General features: G+C 39.2%; 1 protein-coding gene across 7 annotated transcripts in view; it reads right to left on the reverse strand.

Annotated features, from left to right (window-relative positions):
- The window catches only part of LOC126235770 (uncharacterized), a 272,353-nt gene that overhangs the window by 221,836 nt on the left and 27,754 nt on the right, over positions 1-22,763 (reverse strand). For all 7 annotated transcript variants that reach the window (XM_049944566.1, XM_049944568.1, XM_049944570.1 and 4 more), the window contains exons 3-4: positions 15,462-15,581; positions 14,471-14,599 (exon numbers count right to left, since the gene is read on the reverse strand). In XM_049944566.1, coding sequence (XP_049800523.1) covers positions 14,471-14,599; positions 15,462-15,581 — 249 coding nt within the window. The remainder of the gene's footprint in view (positions 1-14,470; positions 14,600-15,461; positions 15,582-22,763) is intronic.

Consider the following 22,763-nt stretch of genomic DNA (forward strand, 5'->3'; position numbering starts at 1 on the left):
GTAGTAGCAGGAAACATCAGTGCCAATAAAAAATTTGAGTCAGGCCTACAGAAGTGCTCAGATAGCCAACTAACTTCTCATGAAAACCAGGTAATCCAGATTCGAGTAGCAGTCCGATATAAATTTTCATTTGACACAATATATTCATAACATTGCAGATTGGGAATGTCTGAGCATTTGTTGCAGACATCATTTCATGTAACGCATTTTCATTGATTTTATCCACATTGTCTCCAATCACTTCATTTCAGCGAGTTTAATTCAACTGACATATGGTGACAAGGCAAAACATATGACCACTGCCTATCACAAGATTGAATGCTACCTTGTTGCACTGCAGGTACATGAAGAAGTGATGAAAGTAAACAGTCAGAAGCATAGACATGTGGAGAATCACTCTTAGCAACAATATGAGCCCCAAATGAGAAATCCCCTGGCATAAGCAACTTTGACAAATAATAGATTATTATGGCCTGGCATCTGGGAACGAACATCTGAAGCAGTGAAGTCAGTCAGCTGTTTGTTGCTACTATTGTAAGCATCTACGGTAAGAGGTGGAAGACACTAAAAACAAGAGTAGGCAACAAGATGTTGGATGTCCACATCTCATCACACAATGTGGAACCTACTCTGTAAAGCATGAACGGTGACTATCTGTGGCAGATCTTACAAAGTACAATGCTGGTGCATGGTTAAGTGTTCTGGAGCACACCATTCAGCACACATTGTCCAGCACAGGGCTCCACAGCAGACGACCCTTATCCATTTCCATGATGACCCAATGACATCATCAGTTATGAATGCAGTGGGCATGCGATCATCAAAACTGAATCATGAGTCAATTGGAATGTGTCACTTGGTCAGAGATTTACAGTTCTTGCTGCATTACGTCAATGGATATGTCATCATCCCTGCAAAGAGCTGCTTGAAAAATTCATGATCTGAAGGACACAAGCCAGTGAGGGCAGTATTTTGTTAAAGGAGACATTTAACCGGGCTTCCATGGTCTGGCAGTAGTAATTTAGGCACCATGATATCTGTGAACAATGTGAACATTCTTCCGGATCACCTACATCCCTTCAAGCTTCAAGTCTTCCCTGACAGGTGTGGCGTTTTCCAGCAGTTTCTGAGTCACAAGGCCAGAATTGTGCTGCAATAGTTTGAGAAGCCCGATAGTGAACTCACACTGCTATCTTGGCCACCAAATTACGATGAGCTGAACTCAATGGAACACATCTGGGACATTATCAGGCACCAGGTGTAGACCCACAAATCACCGCCCAAAACAGGGTAATTACCTGACCTGGGCATGCACATCTGGTGTCACATACTTCAAAAACCTACCAAGGTCTTGCTGAATTCACGCCACACAGAATCGTTACTCTCTTGCATTCCAAAGGTAGACCCACACACTATTAAATAGGTGATCATAATGTTGGGCTTTATCAGAGTATTTACAAATACTGTTGTGGCAGTGATTGCTTGAAAATGCTGGTTGAGAAATGTAAATCATCCTGCAGAAATCTAGATTAAGCCAAAGGTGTTACCTGGTATTTATAGATGAATAATGGACTCTTTATAGACTTTAAAAGGAGCTACAGAAAAGTATGCATAATCCACTATTTTATAGATTTTGGAGAGGCTGTAAAACGACAGCGTATAATGATTCGGGAGGATTTGTAAACAAAAACTCCCATCATGGAAAAGTCCTACAGCATTCCAGGAACTTTGGGAAGTTTGTTTATTAATAAAGAAAATTTATTACACAGAGATTAAGAGGAGGATAAAAGAGTGGATTCAGTGTAAGCTTTCTATTGTACATTGCTCACAGGTAATTACTTAATTATTTAATTACATCAGTCGATACCACCTCTCAATAATCTTGTTCACTGTGGTGTCATGACAGTTGTTGCCAAGATGTTATCTTGAATGTATGAGGATCAATTATAAATCTTCACTTTCAAGAAAATAGATGCGTTACCTAGCCTCTTATCTAGGCATTGCCTCTTTGTGGGGAGACTATAATGAGGTAATGAGGACAAATGAGGAGTTAAAGGAACAAGAAGTATCTACAACAAGAAGTATCTATATCTACATCTCCATACATACTCGCAAGACACTGTATGGTGCATGGCGGAGGGTGCCCTGTACCACAACTAGTCGTTTCCTTTCCTGTTCCACATGCAGGTGTATCTATCTGGGGAAAAACGACTATTTATATGCCTCATTATGAGCATTAATTTCTCGAATCTGACCTTCAAGGTCCCTATGCGAAATGTACGTTTATGGCAATACGATCGTTCTGCAGTCAGCTTCAAATGCAGGTTCTCTAAACTTTCTCAGTAGCGTTCTTCGAAATGAATGTCTTCTTCCCTTCAGGGATTCCCACTTGAGCTCCTGAAGCATTTCAATAACACTTGCACACCGATCAAAAGTACAGGTGACAAATCTAGCAGCTTGGCTCTGAATTGCTTTGATTCAATTCAACCTGGTATGCTTCCCAAACACTCAAGCAGTACTCAGGAAGGGGTCCTTTACAGATGAACTTCACTTTCCTAAAATTCTCCCAATAAACTAAAGTCAACTATTCACCTTTCCTACCATAATCTGCACATCCTCGTTCCATTTCATTTCACTTTCCAACATTATGCTCAGATATTTAAACGCTGTGATTGTCAAGCAGGACACTACTAATGCTGTATCTGAACATTATGAGTTTGTTTTTCCTACTCATCTGCATTAACTTACATTTTTCTAGATTAAGAGCCAGCTGCCATACATCACACCAACTAGACATTTTGTCCAGGTCTTTTTGTATCAACCTATAGTCACTTATCCTTGACACCTTCCTATACAACACATCATTAACAGCAAACAACCACAGATTGCTGCCCACCCTGTCTGCCAGATCATTTATGCATATAGAAAACAGCAATAGTCCTATCACAATTCCCTGAGGCACTCCTGATGTTACCCCTGTCTCCAACAAACATTCGCCATCGAGGACAACATATTGGGTTCTATTACTTACGAAATCTTTGAGCCAGTTGTTTGCACGTACATACATTAACAGCCCTACCCCCATTAACCATGGGCCTTGGCGTTGGTGGGGAGGCTTGCGTGCCTCAGCGATACAGATGGCCGTACCATAGGTGCAACCACAACGGAGGGGTATCTGTTGAGAGGCCAGACAAACATGTGGTTCCTGAAGAGCGGCAGCGGCCTTTTCAGTAGTTGCAGGGGCAACAGTCTGGATGATTGATCTGGCCTTGCAACACTAACCAAAACGCTCTTGCTGTGCTGGTACTGCAGACGGCTGAAAGCAAGGGGAAACTACAGCCGTAATTTTTCCCCGAGGGCATGCAGCTTTACTGTATGGTTAAATGATGATGGCGTCCTCTTGGGTAAAATATTCCGGAGGTAAAATAGTCCCCCATTCGGATCTCCGGGCGGGGACTACTCAAGAGGACGTCGTTATCAGGAGAAAGAAAACTGGCGTTCTACGGATCGGAGCATGGAATGTCAGATCCCTTAATCAGGCAGGTAGGTTAGAAAATTTAAAAAGGGAAATGCATAGGCTGAAGTTAGATATAGTGGGCATTAGTGAAGTTCGGTGGCAGGAGGAACAAGACTTTTGGTAAGGTGAATACAGGGTTATAAATACAAAATCAAATAGGGGTAATGCAGGAGTAGGTTTAATAATGAATAAAAAAAATAGGAGTGCGGGTAAGCTACTACAAACAGCATAGTGAACGCATTATTGTGGCCAAGATAGACACGAAGCCCATGCCTACTACAGAAGTACAAGTTTATATGCCAACTAGCTCTGCAGATGATGAAGAAATTGATGAAATGTATGACGAGATAAAAGAAATTATTCAGATAGTGAAGGGAGACGAAAATTTAATAGTCATGGGTGACTGGAATTCGTCAGTAGGAAAAGGAAGAGAAGGAAACATAGTAGGTGAATATGGATTGGGGGTAAGAAATGAAAGAGGAAGCCGTCTGGTAGAAATTTGCACAGAGCATAACTTAATCACTGCTAACACTTGGTTCAAGAATCATAAAAGAAGGTTGTATACCTGGAAGAATCCTGGAGATACTAGAAGGTGTCAGATAGATTATATAATGGTAAGACAGAGATTTAGGAACCAGGTTTTAATTTGTAAGACTTTTCCAGGGGCAGATGTGGACTCTGATCACAATCTATTGGTTATGAACTGTAGATTAAAACCGAAGAAACTGCAAATAGGTGGGAATTTAAGGGGATGGGACCTGGATAAACTGACTAAACCAGAGGTTGTACAGAGTTTCAGGGAGAGCATAAGGGAACAATTTACAGGAATGGGGGAAAGAAATACAGTAGAAGAAGAGTGGGTAGCTCTGAGGGATGAAGTAGTCAAGGCAGCAGAGGATCAAGTAGGTAAAAAGACGAGGGCTAATAGAAATCCTTGGGTAACACAAGAAATATTGAATTTAACTGATGAAATGAGAAAATATAAAAATGAAGCAGGCAAAAAGGAATACAAACGTCTCACAAATGAGATCGACAGGAAGTGCAAAATGGCTAAGCAGGGATGGCTAGAGGACAAATGTAAGGATGTAGAGGCTTACCTCACTAGGGGTAAGATAGATACTGCCTACAGGAAAATTAAAGAGACCTTTGGAGAAAAGAGAGCCACTTGTATGAATATCAAGAGCTCAGATGGAAACCCAGTTCTAAGCAAAGAAGGGAAAGCAGGAAGGTGGAAGGAGTATATAGAGGGTCTATACAAGGGCGATGTACTTGAGGACAATATTATGGAAATGGAAGAGAATGTAGATGAAGATGAAATGGGAGATACGATACTGCGTGAAGAGTTTGACAGAGCACTGAAAGACCTGAGTCGAAACAAGGACCCGGGAGTAGACAACATTCCATTGGAACTACTGACGACCCTGGGAGACCCAGTCCTGACAAAACTGTACCATCTGGTGAGCAAGATGTATGAGACAGGCGAAATACCCTCAGACTTCAACAAGAATATAATAATTCCAATCCCAAAGAAAGCAGGTGTCGACAGATGTGAAAATTACCGAACTATCAGTTTAATAAGTCACAGCTGCAAAATACTAGTGCGAATTCTTTACAGGTGAATGGAAAAACTGGTACAAGCCGAACTCTGCGAAGATCAGTTTGGATTCCGCAGAAATGATGGAACACGTGAGGCAATACTGACCCTACGACTTATCTTATAAAATAGATTAAGGAAAGGCAACCCTATATTTCTAGCATTTGTAGATTTAGAGAAAGCTTTTGACAATGTTGACTGGAATACTCTCTTTCAAATTCTAAAGGTGGCAGGGGTAAAATACAGGGAGCAAAAGGCTATTTACAATTTGTACAGAAACCAGATGGCAGTTATAAGAGTCGAGGGACATGAAAGGGAAGCAGTGGTTGGGAAGGGAGTGAGACAGGGTTGTAGCCTGTCCCCGATGTTATTCAATCTGTATATTGAGCAAGCAGTAAAGGAAACAAAAGAAAAATTCGGAGTAGGTATTAAAGTCCATGGAGAAGAAATAAAAACTTTGAGGTTCGCCAATGACATTGTAATTCTGTCAGAGACAGCAAAGGACTTGGAAGAGCAGTTGAATGGAATGGACAGTGTCTTGAAAGGAGGATATAAGATGAACATCAACAAAAGCAAAACGAGGATAATGGAATGTAGTCAAATTAAGTCGGGTGATGCTGAGGAATTAGATTAGGAAATGAGACACTTAAACTAGTAAAGGAGTTTTGCTATTTGGGGAGCAAAATAACTGATGATGCTCGAAGTAGAGAGGATATCAAATGTAGACTCGCAATGGCAAGGAAAGCGTTTCTGAAGAAGAGAAATTTTTTAACATCGAGTATAGATTTAAATGTCAGGAAGTCGTTTCTGAAAGTATTTGTATGGAGTGTAGCCATGTATGGAAGTGAAACATGGACGATAAATAGTTTGGACAAGAAGAGAATAGAAGCTTTCGAAATGTGGTGCTACAGAAGAATGTTGAAGATTAATGGGTAGATCACATAACTAATGAGAAGGTATTGAATAGGATTGGGGAGAAGAGGAGTTTGTGGCACAACTTGACAAGAAGAAGGGACCGGTTGGTAGGACATGTTCTGAGGCATCAAGGGATCACAAATTTAGCATTGGAGGGCAGCATGGAGGGTAAAAATCGTAGAGGGAGACCAAGAGATGAATACACTAAGCAGATTCAGAAGGATGCAGGTTGCAGTAAGTACTGGGAGATGAAGCAGCTTGCACAGGATAGAATAGCATGGAGAGCTGCATCAAACCAGTCTCAGGACTGAAGACAACAACAACAACAACAACAACAACAACATTTAACAGCTTGCAGTGGGGTACTGTGTTCAATGCCTTTCGGAAATCCAGAAACGTGGACCCTGCCTGTTGCCCTTCATCCATAGTTCAGTATATGATGTGAGAAAACATCAAGGTGGGTTTCGCACAAGCGATGCTCTCTGAATCCATGCCAATTCTTGGACATGAGCTTTTTGGTCTCTAGGAGATTTATTATATTCGAACTCAGAATATGTTCTAGAAGTCTGCAGTAAACTGATGTTAAGGCTACTGGTCTGTAATTTCGTAGGTCCACTCTTTTACCCTTCTTACATACAGGAGTCACGTGCACTTTTTCCTAGTCATTTGGCACTTTGCGCTGGTCAAGAGATTCGCAATAAATGCAAACTAAGTAAGGGGCCAACATCATCGAGTGCTCTTTGTAAAACAGACTTGCGATTCCATTCGAACCTGGTGACTTATTTTTTTTCAACTCTTTCAGTTGTTTCTCTATACCATGTCGTCTATATGGGCCTCCGTGTGATGGGCAATTGACGGTATATTTGTACGATTCTCCTGCATGAACAATTTCTTAACAGTGGAATTTAAAACTTCGGCCTTCCTTTTGGTAACTTCTACTGCCAAACCAGACTGGTCAAGGAGTGACTGGATGGGAGCTTTGGATCTGATTAGCAATTTTACATAGGAGCAGAATTTTTTTGCGTTCTCCGTCAGATCTTTACCCAAGGAATGATAGTGGTAGTTGTTTTTATGCTTCACACATAGATCTTTTCACAGACATATGAATCTCTACTAATCTTTGCCTTTCATCATTTGTGCGGTCTGTTTTGAACCGAAAGCGCAACAGCCTTTGCTTCCTCAGCATTTTCTGAATTTCATTATTAAACCATGGTGTGCCTTTTCCATCCTTAATCCACTTGCTAGGTACATACTTGTCCAGAGTACAATCTACAATCTGTTTACCTCATAAATGAATCCAGAAATAAACGTAGTAAACAGTACAGGATTGTGTAATTAATAATAGAAATTTTAAGTGTGCAAATATTTCGTAATTTAAAATGCTTTCCAAAAAAATAATTTTAACTGTACATTCAAAACTTGTGCTTATTGATTATGACATCAAAACTAAAATATTTTATAAAGTAATTCCTTTTCAAAAATTTTAGCTCGAAATATAACATACTGTGTATAAAATTGTATGAAAGTTTTCAGAAAAGCAACTGAGATAATACTGAACTATCCAAAATTCGAAAAATAATACTGGTATTGACAAATACTGTTCAGGAAAAGTAATGCTAGAGGAGGATGTCCCATTACAGCTTGCAAGTATGCTCTTGGTCACTAACTGTCTTCCATTATTGCAGAAGGCTGTGGGAAGCACATACTCCACAGCAATGTCAAGGTTTCTGAGTGAGAGATGACAATGCTATGCATCCTACTTCCAGATAGTTTTCTTTTTTTAGAGTTACTGAAGGAATGTAGGTCTAGCATCTCATGTATCTCATTTGTAACAATCCATGTTACAATACATTTCATATGAGGAGTTCGCAGTGATGAGTGTGTGAGGTGTGGTTGCTCATGTGAATGAATGGTTGTGTTTCTCTTTATTTTTCTGACAAAGGCTGTGTAAGTGTCTTTTAATTGTGCCTGTCTGCAACTTAACCTGTCATCTTTATGATAAACAGCAATCTATCTTTTCCTTACATTGTTGATATTCTACCCCGGAGTTTCCACTGTTAGACAAGAGCGATGTAATTTGATGACAGTATAAGAATTGCCAGTTTATTACATAAGGACCAACCTGAGGTATGTAAATTAACACCAAATTTTCATAGTGTGGCCAACTTTCAGCCTGAAACTACCATTAACACCTGAACTAAGTTGTTCCCCTTAGCTTCACTTACTAAGACACCATAGTAAGGAAGTAAAAACAGTAATATACAGAACATATTGAGTTTTACTGAAACTGAGCTTATTAGGTGTGAATAAGGAATGATTTCTTCCAGTACTTTTTTCCTCTAATGATCATATTGACCCATAACATTTAAATTTCCTTTTACCTCAGCTAAGACCAACTGCTTATTATTAAGTCCATGTGACAAAATACATGTCTCAAAGGGCATTATATATACACAAGCATAATATTTAAGCTGTCTGTAAAAAATACTAACTGCAATGTGCAATTTAACAGGAACTTGATTACTTTACAATAAATAATAACATCCGCATTAGCATATAGTAGTCAAATACTAACAATGGCATGACTGTGTGAAAGGTGGGCGAAGAGTAGGTAGTCACATTGTTGTTGTTGTGGTCTTCAGTCCTGAGACTGGTTTGATGCAGCTCTCCATACTACTCTATCCTGTGCAAGCTTCTTCATCTCCCAGTACCTACTGCAACCTACATCCTTCTGAATCTGCTTAGTGTATTGATCTCTTGGTCTCCCTCTACGATTTTTACCCTCCACGCTGCCCTCCAATGCTAAATTTGTGATCCCTTGATGCCTCAAAACATGTCCTACCAACCGATCCCTTCTTCTAGTCAAATTGTGCCACAAACTTCTCTTCTCCCCAATCCTATTCAATACCTCCTCATTAGTTACGTGATCCACCCACCTTATCTTCAGCATTCTTCTGTAGCACCACATTTCGAAAGCTTCTATTCTCTTCTTGTCCAAACTATTTATCGTCCATGTTTCACTTCCATACATGGCTACACTCCATACAAATACTTTCAGAAACGACTTCCTGACACCTAAATCTATACTCGATGTTAACAAGTTTCTCTTCTTGAGAAACGCTTTCCTTGCCATTGCCAGTCTACATTTTATATCCTCTCTACTTCGACCATCATCGGTAATTTTACTCCCTAAATAGCAAAACTCCTTTACTACTTTAAGTGTCTCATTTCCTAATCTAATTCCCTCAGCATCACCCGATTTAATTTGACTACATTCCATTATCCTCGTTTTGCTTTTGTTGATGTTCATCTTATATCCTCCTTTCAAGACACTGTCCATTCCGTTCAACTGCTCTTCCAAGTCCTTTGCTGTCTCTGACAGAATTACAATGTCATCGGCGAACCTCAAAGTTTTTACTTCTTCTCCATGAATTTTAATACCTACTCCGAATTTTTCTTTTGTTTCCTTTACTGCTTGCTCAATATACAGATTGAATAACATCGGGGAGAGGCTACAACCCTGTCTCACTCCTTTCCCAACCACTGCTTCCCTTTCATGCCCCTCTACTCTTATAACTGCCATCTGGTTTCTGTACAAATTGTAAATAGCCTTTCGCTCCCTGTATTTTACCCCTGCCACCTTCAGAATTTGAAAGAGAGTATTCCAGTCAACATTGTCAAAAGCTTTCTCTAAGTCTACAAATCCTAGAAACGTAGGTTTGCCTTTTCTTAATCTTTCTTCCAAGATAAGTCGTAAGGTCAGTATTGCCTCGCGTGTTCCAACATTTCTACGGAATCCAAACTGATCTTCCCCGAGGTCGGCTTCTACCAGTTTTTCCATTCGTCTGTAAAGAATTCGCATTAGTATTTTGCAGCTGTGACTTATTAAACTGATAGTTCGGTAATTTTCACATCTGTCAACACCTGCTTTCTTTGGGATTGGAATTATTATATTCTTCTTCTTGAAGTCTGAGGGTATTTCGCCTGTCTCATACATCGTGCTCACCAGATGGTAGAGTCACATTACAAAAGTACAAAAAACACACCACCAAACTGCATTTCTACACAGTGTGTGGCTGTGTTATTTCATGCCATTGTTTATATTCTGTACTGAAGTAGGGATTATAATACAGTAAAACCTTATTAATACAGATCCAATGGAACAAAAAAATCAAGAGTTCGTGTTAAAAAAACTTGTGTTAATCAGAAACTCAAAATTCTAATCTTGAAATACATCAACCACTCACAGTATACAGGTACATTTGTACTAATGCAAATCATGTATGTCACCTATTTTCAACATGAGTTTGCAATAACAACACAGAAAATGAATGCAAAAAGGAAAAAGATTTAAATTAATTACTGTTCTAAAACTTGAAAAAATGTACTCACAGATCATCTTATGGTGAAAAAAATCATGTATATTACACTGTAGCAGACAGGAACAAAAATGCATGATAAATTCATAGCCAGCTGTACTTGTGGCTTCTGTAGAACTAGTGGTCATTTTGGATTTTGCAAAATGTTCTGGTATCCACAGCATGTAACACGTCTTGTGGATAGGAATTAATGATGATGTCCTCCTCATGTCCTTCTAATAGCATTTCTTGCACCTCAGACACATCTGTGCACCAGACCACTGGAGCACACATCGCACCAGACCACTGGAGCACACATCACATCATCATTATCTGCATTAATAGAACCCTCAAAACTAACTCCAGGGTTCGCAATGTCTTGTAGCACATTCCATTTGCCAGGTGAAGGGGTATCGTTGTCACCATGTAACTCATCAGCAAGATTAGTGTCTTTGCATTTCCAGACTTTGCTAAACCAGTTCTGTATGTGTTGTAATGACAATGATTCCCAGGATCCAGTGATAGCACACTCCAAGAAGACACTTCCATCTCCTTTTCAGTAACAAGAATTCCAGCTCTCACAAGTCGCTTGCAATACGCTTTCTTCATAAGAACAATAATGCTTTGATCCAGAGGTTGAAAATTGTGGGAGGAACATGTGAACCTTTAAGTGGTTAAGTTAAGATTGTGTATGTTATGTTCTGTACACCTGTCCAGTGTCAGAAGAACATGCCTAGTCTAGCTATTTTTCAACTTACAGAATGATGAGTTGTCAATACAAGCTTCCTTATTATAAGATTAGATGCAAAGTAAAGTATCAGTATTCATGTTCTCAAAACAATGCGGTTTCTCAGAATTACTGATCACTCCCAACAATGGTGTTTGTTGCTGGATTACAGATGAGTACAACTGTTTAACATTATTTCCTGCCTGCTCCACTTTTTGTATTTGTCACCTTTTACTATGAGGATACAATTTGGGAAAATATTGTAAGGGAAAAGTCCAGTTTCATCCATATTGTAGACATCGTATGAGATGTACTTTAAAAATACCTCGACTTGCGCTAAACCATTTTATGCAAATCGGGAGTTACACAAATCGTCTGTCTGAGCACGGTGCACCTCAATTCCAAGTACCCATCACATAGTGTTTGGCTTATCACAAGTTCAGACGATTCCAACTACAGTATCCAAACAAAGCAGAAGTGATTCATTTGCATCAAACAAGTACAGGAAATGAATTACCATTGAATGTAAAGTTACTATTATCAAAGACTTTATTGCAAAAATTAAAATTTGTGATTTGGAAAATGAGTTTGATCTATCAGAATCAAGATTAAGAGCAATTATAAAGAGCAAAGGTATATTTGGGACAAGAAGTCAACAATAGCCTGGATACAAGAAGTTAGGAAAGATTTGGAAAGAAACAACGTAAGTGAAAAAGATGCAACAGAAAGAGAGTGTTTCGAGAGGAAAGTGTTAAAAATGGAAGGATTCCAAGGCATGAGGGAGAAGAAGACAGGGTCAAAATGGTACGAGGAGAGAAAAAGGATACATAGTGAAAAGATGAAGGAATACTGGAGGAAAAAGAAAGAACAACAAAGAAGGAAGCATTGAAATTGGTGTGTGGTCGTTAGATGACCCAAACGAAGAAAGAGCAGCAAAGAAAAGTTCTCAAAGCTGTGAAAAATACTCAAGCTCTGAATTGAAGCATAATTCATAAACATCATCGCGTCTTATCACTCAGGTGGAAACAATGTTATAATTATGGTGTGATAATCAAGTAAGAGTGAAAAATTGTCCTGTTGATCACAGCATGGCGTGCTTTCGAGCAAAGCTGATTTTTGAGAGGCTGAAAGGAACAGCTGGGGAGGTGGCCAAGAATGAAATGTTGAAAGCTAGTAACGGTTGGTTTAGCAGATTCAAAAGTCAGTGTAACTGGCATAGCATCACAGAAAGTGGAGAGGTGGCAAGTGTTGTCCACTTTTTAAAGCCACTAAAGATCGGCTGACAGTGATGTCTGGTGTGAATGCACTTGGTGATATTAAATTAAAAACCTGTCTTTGTTTATTACTCAGAAAATCCAGGCGTGGTAAAAAATGCAGCTGGGTTGATTAGAAAGTCAATGAGTGGCAGCTTCCTTTTTTGAGGACTGGTTTGGTCACCACTTCATACCTGAAGTCGAGTGTTATGGTCAATTAAAACAAATTGCATTTAAAGTGATGCTATTAATTGGCAACGCACCAGGTTGTCTTCCTGTTACTCAATTAATTTCGACCCACATGTGAAAGTTGCATTTTTGCCAATGAATACAACCAGCTTGCTTCAACCAATGCACTGAGGAGTCATTAAACATTTAAAACACACTACACACTGATCTTGCCAAAAGCTGGGAAGCGATTCTTCCTGGTGTTGTAGGTCACAGGGGCACCCTTGGATGCTATCTGTGTGAGGCACCTCTGCTGTGCACCTCTGCGAGTCACAGCTCGATTGTGTAATTGTGCAACACAGAGCTGTAGTGACATAAGGACCACTGTGGGTAACTGCTGCGCTCATCTGAGGCGCCTCTAATTTTACTAGGTGCCGAGGGGAGATTTATACAATTCTGGAAGTTGCAGTTTTGATAAGGTCATGCTCAGCTATACGAGGTGTGGCTAGAAAAAAACCGGACTAGTACTGGTGAAACAATAAAACGAATGCAATAAGGCTGAAAGTCGCGTGGCCTGTCACGTGACTCTCGCTCCGCCTACTGCTCGAGTTTCATCTGCCTCCTGCACTCAGTCTGCCCGTGGCGTCTGTTTTAAGTTGTTGACGTTTTGTCTGTGCGTCGGAAAATGTTGAGTGTACAGAAAGAACAGCGTGTTAACATCAAATTTTGTTTCAAACTAGGAAAATCTGCAAGTGAAACGTTTGTAATGTTACAACAAGTGTACGGCGATGATTGTTTATCGCGAACACAAGTGTTTGAGTGGTTTAAATGATTTAAAGATGGCCGCGAAGACACCAGTGATGACACTCGCACTGCCAGACCATTGCCAGCAAAAACTGATGCAAACATTGAAAAAAATCGGTAAACTTGTTCGACAAGATCGCCGTTTAACAATCAGAGCAGTGTCTGAGTTAACAGGAGTTGACAAGGAAAGTGTCGAACAAGTTTACCGATTTTTTCAATGTTTGCATCAGTTTTTGCTGACAATGGTCTGCCAGTGCGAGTGTCATCACTGGTGTCTTCGTGGCCATCTTTAAATTGTTTAAACCACTCAAACACTTGTGTTCGCGATAAACAATCATCGCCGTACACTTGTAACATTACAAACGTTTCACTTGCAGATTTTCCTAGTTTGAAACAAAATTTGATGTTAACACGCTGTTCTTTCTGTACACTCAACATTTTCCGACGCACAGACAAAACGTCAACTACTTAAAACAGACGCCACGGGCAGACTGAGTGCAGGAGGCAGATGAAACTCGAGCAGTAGGCGGAGCAAGAGTCACGTGACAGGCCACGCGACTTTCAGCCTTATTGCATTCGTTTTATTGTTTCACCAGTACTAGTCCAGTTTTTTTCTAGCCACACCTCGTATAAGCAGCAGAACTAGGCTGTTGCACAGGAAACTGCTTTGAACAACTCACAAAATGTGTCGTCACTGGCAGAGCCAGCATTCACATGCTACTGTATGTAAAGCTACTGATAATGAAAATATTACAACTGGGTTAAACAGAGGAGGGGGGAGGGGGGGAATCTTATTGATACAACACTAAAACACTATGTAATTCTTGTAACCGATGGAACTTCCTATGAGATCATGTATGTTTCTGCTGGAACCAACATTCTGTTCGTGTTCACTGAGAGTTCGGGCTTAAGCAGGTTCACGTTACTGGGGATTTGTTGTATTAATATTTAAATGGGATCTAGAGAAGAACAAATTTTCTCACTCCAATAATGTTTTGAAAGATTATGAACATGCACACAGATAATATGTCAGCTGAAAATATGAACAAAACACACAAAAATGAATAAACTGAAGAAATTCAAATAGTGGAGAGGGTACACTGTTCAAAACATAGCATCTGAAGTACTACTCACCCTGACAAATCGTCCAATGTTCGCAAACCAAACCCCTTTTTCTCAGTCTTGAAGACATCACATCTTGCATATTCATGCCGCTGGAAGCGTTTGTTGGTGCACCGATCTCCCATTGCACAGCGAGAACCACTGAAAAGACATTACGTTAGCACCTAAACAACAATGTCTGACACTATGTTCATATTACGACTAATGAAGGAGGATGGAGGGGGGTGTAATGTATGAAAACTCAGCAACTCTAAACATTTAAAACCATCATCAGTAAAAATAAAGAAACTAAGGCAAAAGGTGAAACCTGTGATTTCATAACTGAAATCGAACAACATGTTTTTTCTGCTCCTCTGGATACATACCTCCAATTTTTGTTGATTACTGACCAAAGGGCTCCTGTTCCAAAACCTCTACATTCATTCTAAATCATTTCAGCTATAAATCATTGCTAACTATTAAAATTGCAACTACATGAAGAAGGCAACTAACGAATGCGTACTACATGCTTGGATATGATTATCATTTCAGAGCAATGGCGTTAAGTAGGCTGGAGAAAAATTATCTACATTCTTCATTAAAGAAACGGGTTTCTCACTCAGAAAACTGAAGTAAGTACTACATAATACTAAGCATGAATGCAAATCTTAAAACTGAAAAATCTTGTTCCACCTAATGATCATAAATTTGCAACGATTTTGTGTTGAATACTCTCTCTCTCTCTCTCTCTCTCTCTCTCTCTTTTTCCCATGCATTGGATGACCAAGTTCAACAAACATCAAAAAGTATATGACAAATTAAAAAGATTTTTATTATTAGTGGGAATGGGAGTGAGATATGGAGATGCTACATTGCACAGTACAGTCTTTAGATGGTTCAGTTAATTTTTTTGTTGTTGTTTACACTATCTCTATCCCACTCTCACTTCCACACCCACTCCCACCGCCTGGTGTGTGTGCGTGTGTTATTTCAAATGTAATACTTTATAAAAAATATTGCTTACCATTCTATCATCAAAAGGCGGTTTAGACAGTCCTCTCCACAGCCCATATCACCTCGAGCTAGTTCTTCCTTGGTGAGGAAGCAATCACATACCATTCGCTTTGTTTCTTTGCTTGTTGACCTGTAACAGTGACAAGCTTTTGTTATGAATAAAATAATTAATGAGAGACTAGTCATTCAATGTCATTTGCCCTTCCTATAACTATGTTACTGCAATGTTGAAAAATGTTCAAATATTTCAGTAGCTACTGTAGGTGATTTTTATGGACATCTGCTACTCACTTTGGGTGATTGTCATGCACGTCTGCTATTCACTTGTGGTGATCGTCATGGGTGTCTGCTACTCAATGTATAGCACTATTTACTGCCTCTATTGTCAGACAATTAGTGTGTCACTAAATTCATTTTGGGCAGAATAAGAGGACCGGAGAAGGAAGATGGAAAGGGTCACCGAGTTGCTTTATTGATGGTAATTTTTTCTTTAACTTAGTTCATAAGTTGATATTGTGCACATGGAAGCAAGCTTTTTGTCATAACATGGCATCAGGCCCACAACACCCAAAACAATTAAGATATATGTCAGAGCATTTTGTACCTATAGGTACAATGACAATTTACAGGCGGTTAATGCCAAATGACTGATGTCAGTGAACAGAATGGATGGAAGTTTTTTTCCCAGCATCCCACCACCGACTTGTTTCACTGCCCGCACTGTTAAATGATACTGGTACTCCATTAAGTGTGAGTTAAACAGGTGATGCCTCAAACTGAAGTAACTGACTACATGAACTACATTTTGGCAACCCTCAATGGGACTAAGAAACTCATCCACCATTTTGTCAGATAGCGTAGGATTCCCCTCTCACAGCTACAGCAGAACTACAATTATCTGAACTCCAACTACTCGGATCACCAATTATACAGATCACTTTGAGGGAAAAGAACTTTGTACTGTTTGAATAAAAGTGTTGGTTTTCTTCAATAGTTATTACAGTAAACAGTATGCTGTGCTTCTTTATCATTCTAAAATCAGTCCACATCGAATGCATTAAAACACAAAAACCTTGTGAACAATGAATACAGTTCGTGCATTGTTGTATGTGCAATGTGCACACTGTTACGTTAGTGGTGCTCAACTTTCAGTGCAGCCAAGTCAGCCTGTGTCTTGAAATTAACATATATCCTGATTTGTCACTATACCTTCAATCTTTTGTTTTCTGCATGTTTTTCAGTTTACTGTGTGGAACATGGCTTCTAAATTACAATGCATTGTCTTATGGTTAGCAGACAAAATAAAAGTTCTTGAACAGTTAGACAAATGTGTGAGTGGCTGGAGTGGCAAGCAGTTAACTGAGATGTTTAGTGTGGGAACATCAGCATTTTCAGCAAAAACCTCAATTTTAAACTTTTGAGTCTGTCTTTGAGAACGAAGATGAGATTTCAATGAGAAAAGCAATGAAAGCAGCAGGAAACAAAGACCTTGATGAGATTGTATTAAAGTGGTTTTTACAGCAGCAAGTATTGGGAAACCCTCTTTCAGGGCAAACTGTTTGAGAAAAAGCAAAACCTTTAGCTGAGAAAATTGACAGTTTGTCTTCATTTAAAGGAAGCAATGGCTGGCTATGAAATATCAAAGCACAGCACAGTATTTGCAAGTTGGATGTAATTGATGAAAAATTATGAGCAAACTTAAAAACAGCAAGAAATTTTAAAACTGAAGCAAAATCTTTTAATCCTGCATTTTTATACAGCCCTTATTTGCAAGGCTTTGTTTGAAACAGATTTAGCTTCTAAAAGGAGAACTAATGCTCCTGGCCATCAGGTTAATAAAGATTGTAATACAGTGCTGATGTGCTAACTCCACGGCGAACCTCAAAATAACTCATCAGTTGATCGATCATCATCATCATCATCATCATCATCATCATCATTTAAGACTGATTATGCCTTTCAGCGTTCAGTCTGGAGCATAGTCCCCTTTATAAAATTCCTCCATGATCCCCTATTCCGTGCTAACATTGGTGCCTCTTCTGATGTTAAGCCTATTACTTCAAAATCATTCTTAACCGAATCCAGGTACCCTCTCCTTGGTCTGCCCCGACTCCTCCTACCCTCTACTGCTGAACCCATGAGTCTCTTGGGTAACCTTGCTTCTCCCATGCGTGTAACATGACCCCACAATCTAAGCCTGTTCGCCCTGACTGCTACATCTATAGAGTTCACTCCCAGTTTTTCTTTGATTTCCTCATTGTGGACACCCTCCTGCCATTGTTCCCATCTACTAGTACCTGCAATCATCCTAGCTACTTTCATATCCGTTACCTCAACCTTATTGATAAGGTACCCTGAATCCACCCAGCTTTCGCTCCCAACAACAAAGTTGGTCGAAAGATTGAACGGTGCACAGATAACTTAGTCTTGGTACTGACTTCCTTCTTGCAGAAGAGAGTAGATCGTAGCTGAGCACTCACTGCATTAGCTTTGCTACACCTCGCTTCCAGTTCTTTCACTATGTTGCCATCCTGTGAGAATATGCATCCTAAGTACTTGAAACTGTCCACCTGTTCTAACTTTGTTCCTCCTATTTGGCACTAAATCCGTTTATATCTCTTTCCCACTGACATTACTTTCGTTTTGGAGATGCTAATCTTCATACCATAGTCCTTACAGTTGATCGAAAAATCAAAAAATCCTCGGGCTTTACAAGAATCAAATATAGCTCTGTATGACTGCCACTTTGCTTTGTGAATGGTATGATTCAATTTTCATACCTTAAGTAAAAAATACAAAAGGCCATATGGAAAGGAGATAACGTGACATTAATTCTGGGCAATACAACCACCCGCCCGGCCCAGCCCACAAGAAGCCTTTTTGATAGAGAAGGTGGGCGTTTCAGAGCACTCTTCCCGCTGCCAAATGTAACAAGTTTGCTGGAGCCAATGGACCAATCGGTTATTGAAACTACAAAGTGAAATTACAAAGGACAACTGTCAAGGAAATTGTTGACAGAAGGTGGAAACGAAGTAGGCACTTCGGTTTATCACCAAAAATTGAATTTAAAACGACTGCTCTTACGTGGTGGTGGAATCACTGAATTTAGTGAAGACAACCACATTAAAAGAGCTTGGAACCAATTGAAAGACATTTCAAGTAAATATGAGGTGCAGAAAGATGAAGAAGACAAGAACAGCACAAAAATGAAGAACAAGAATGAGACATGGCAGAGGACGAAATATCACTTGAGGACATAAGAAAGATGCTTTTAAAAATTCCTGGACAATCCAATTGTAGTGCAGAGGATATAGGCAAGGGGCTCGCTTGTGATTTCCAGACCCTGGATTCCAAATTCTCAGTTACAATGAAATCGTTCAAAGCGAGAGAGATGAAACTGATGGCCAGGATGACAACATTGTCACTAACACAGATGTGTGACCATCAGCTGACGAGGCATATGTGAATCGTGACATTGAGTTAACAATTGATGGAGCAGCACCATATACAGCTGCTCACTGTCAGGTGGAATACTGGCATTAATGTTTCCCCGAGATTATGTTAAATTTAAAATCAGCTGAAAAAAGTACCATTAGTTACAAAATACTGTGTATGATTTTTACTGCACTTTAGAATTTGGATGAAAAAAGTTTGTTTTCCCAGCACAATATTTTCTGGGTCTCAGCTTATACATATTCTTAGTTTGAAATCATGCTTCCCACTGCATAACTGTGGCTCTTTGTTTATTATCTGGTTTGTCTTTCAGTTTCTTGATTTATGTCTCTTTTTGTTTATTATATCTTTATTGTAATTTTAAATCCTCAAATCTTCCTTGATTTCCATAATCCATCTCTATTACTCTCCTGATTCTGTTCTCTGGTGTCCTGATTAGACATCCAAATAATGAAATGTGTTTGTTCCTGATCATTCTCATTAGCAGTTACTTTTCCTTCCAGACTGCTTCACTAGAAGCTAGTCTCCATGTCTGTTTTCTTGATATTTTTCATTTATCAATGTTCTGATTGTTGTTCTTTCAAGCTAGAGCAACCTATTTTTTACATTTTTATTGCAATATGATAGCTATTTTCTTCTCTCTACTGTGTTTATGCATATCAGGCAGTAGATACTCTATTGGGACTTTCTATTAAATGCAGATTGACATATCAGGTAGTGATCATGGTGCTCAACATACTTTTTTTCTCTTTTCAATGCTTTCCACATCTTCACATTGTTTTTGCACTCTACTTTTTTAATTTAACAAAAGCTGCAGAACTGAAAAATAAAGTACAGTCCTGAAGGCATCAGTCATAGCTGTGCAAGCATGTCCTTTGAGTCATTATTAAATGTGCATAATTGTGTTCAGTTGTTACTATCACTGTCATCATTGCTGCACCTGTTTTCATGGGTTGTTGACATGTTAACCTTACTTGCAATTGCTAGTTATTTGGATGTGTGTGAATGATGTCCACATTCTATCACGGCAAGAGCCACTCAAATTGTGAAGTTCTTGCCATACTGATTTTGAAAACTTTAACTGTGGAGGTATCTGTATGTTTGTAATGGTACGTGCTTTTCTCCCAAGTGTCAAGGTATGATTGACTACAACTAAGTCCACCAGAAGAAGTCTTATTATATTGTTTTCAAATTTCAGTCAGTTGTTAAGGAGAATAGTCCTAAGGTTTAAGAATACGATGATGATCTTCTGCCTAGTGGCTTCAATAGTTATCCACAAAAGTCTGAAAACTTTGTCAATTTTATTGTGTGTTCTGTGGGGGTAGTTGAGACATCAACTTGGTTGTGTACAACTCCCTACATACAAAATTTACAGAATGATGTTTTTTAAAAAAAAAATAAAATAAAATAAACACAAATTTGAAAGCAGGAAACACAATGGAAGGTTCTAAGCTACTCCAAATAATTCTCCTGCAAAATATGTGGATTGTTTGTTATGCAGAGCTCTTCGTCTCTACTAGAAGTCCACTGAAAATGAAACCTGCAAAATGGTGCATGTGTTTTCTTAGAAATTTTCTTTTCATTGGTGGGCTTCAATTAATTCAAACAAAAAAACTTTTCCCTAGGGTTATGTAGGCATTATCCAAATGCAAACTGTATTTCCATCTTGTCTGAGCTGAACAAACACTGCACTTCCTTTTGCAAAAATCCATGTTACTGACTATCCTACAACAGAAGATATGTTCGGGATTGCCACAGTTATGACTTTTGAGAAATTTTTGATAACAACATGACAGCTATATCCATCCATAGCCTGTTTGTTCTTAGCAGGTTCAACAGATATATCTGTCGGCAGCTTTCTGGGACTTGTAGCTAATGGAAAGGACACGTTTCAGGCCCATACGTTACAATGTTATTTTAAAAAAAAATTTAAAAAGCCCTTAGAAATGTTGACAATGTAACCATATGTACAAATTAATTTGCGATGTGAATGTTAAATGACTCGTTTCACATCGTTACGATCTATCGTGCAAAATGGTCCATGGAACACTAACCAACCAACTAAGTTAATGCTTTATCCACAAGGTAGTACCACCCATCACTCAATATTATGTAATTTCTACTCATTATATCATTTGTCTGAGTGTCTTAACATGCATCAAGTGACAGTAAAACATGCTTTTCATGCTGTTAGCTTTGTGTTTACTTGTTGCTGATCTATTGTAATGGTAAAAAAAGAGTCTTTTGTAGGATTCAGAAACAGAACGGCTGCTTTTAAACAAATGATAACTTCAGTGACAGCTCCTATAATTGGTAGACACGGGTGGTGAAGAAAATTAAAGTGATATAGATTCAGAACTATACAACAATGAAGCACTGTAACAGATGCACAAGATGCTTTTGCACATGTTAGTGCAGTTCTCTAGAGTCTTTTGTTTCCTTGTGAAGGTGGCATTTTCAGTGTTCTGTAGATGAATCTGTCCAAAACAATAGCAATCAAATGAAAATATTTGCCCAACAGTACACAACTTCCCATCCCAATTCAGAAGCAAGATCTGAGGTTCGCTTCTGGCAAGACATAACAGGTGATGAAATGAAGACAGCAACTGGCAAATTCATTCTTCAAGTAATTTTTCACAAGCCAGAAAGAAGTACTTGCCATACCTTCCTTTAGGAAACTTATCAATGAAAAATTGTTTCCTCTTTTATTGCAATTTCTCTACTTTGTAGAAAATACACCACACGATACCTTAGGTACTCGGTGCATACAACCATCCGAAGTTCAGCTGATTATGGAACATCTGAGGTGCACATATTTGTTTACACACCACGAAGGCAGATCACTGTAGTTGAATCTCTGTATCCTATAGCTCGTCGCTAGGAAACTTGCTTGCTGTAGGAGGGGTGCCAGATTCAATTCCCAGGCTCAAGGAAGGTGTCTGTGTAGAAGGATGATTCTCCCTGACCAAAACAACACACACAAGGGCCAAAGGATATTAATTATATGTTTCAAGACATATCAACATATGGCAGCCAATTTATTAGCAACACATAATGCATCAATTCTTGCTTCACAGTTGGCAGTATTACATAAATAGTACCATATCTAACTGCAATAATGAATAATGAGTGTAATGAATATCATAAATGATGTTCCTTTGAACCTGTGTTATAGACTGACAGATCTTTATAACTGCATTATTCGTAATACAAATGTTCAAATTCATGTCCCTCTTGTTGGATGCATTGACATAAGCGCCTCTCGATATTACCAAGGGCACCTCTTAACATTTCTGCAAATACTGAAGAGCAAGCATGATGTATTCATTCTTTTAACACATCTAGATCTTCTGGTTCCATTTAGTAAACCCTGGCATAGCCCCATAAGTAAAAATTCAAGGGCATTAAATTAGGCAATCTCACTGGCCTTCGAATGCAACCACCACAACCTTTCCACCGATCGGTATACACACTGTCGAGATATTCCCTAACCCCTCCACAATAATGGGGTGGTGCAACATTGTGCTGAAACCAGTGCCTCACAGCTAACTGAAGTGGAATATCTTCTAGGAGATGTCCAAGATTCAGCCCATTATGTAGTAATTGCAAATACAGCCAACCATTTAGTCTGGGAGCCAAATAAACTTGTCCAATGACGTAGTCTTCTAGAAGGCAGCACCATATGTTAAGAACCCAGTGCACTTGCATATGATGTGGTAAATGGAAATGCCGTGTGGCTAGGGCGTCAGGTAGCCGTTCGCCTGGTGCAAGTCTTTCGAGTTGATGCCACTTCGGCGACGTGCAAGTCTTTCGAGTTGATACCACTTCGGCGACTTGCATGTCGATGGGGATGAAATGA

Source organism: Schistocerca nitens, chromosome 2 (genome assembly GCF_023898315.1).
Source record: "Schistocerca nitens isolate TAMUIC-IGC-003100 chromosome 2, iqSchNite1.1, whole genome shotgun sequence".
Classification (NCBI taxonomy): Eukaryota; Metazoa; Arthropoda; class Insecta; order Orthoptera; family Acrididae; genus Schistocerca; species Schistocerca nitens.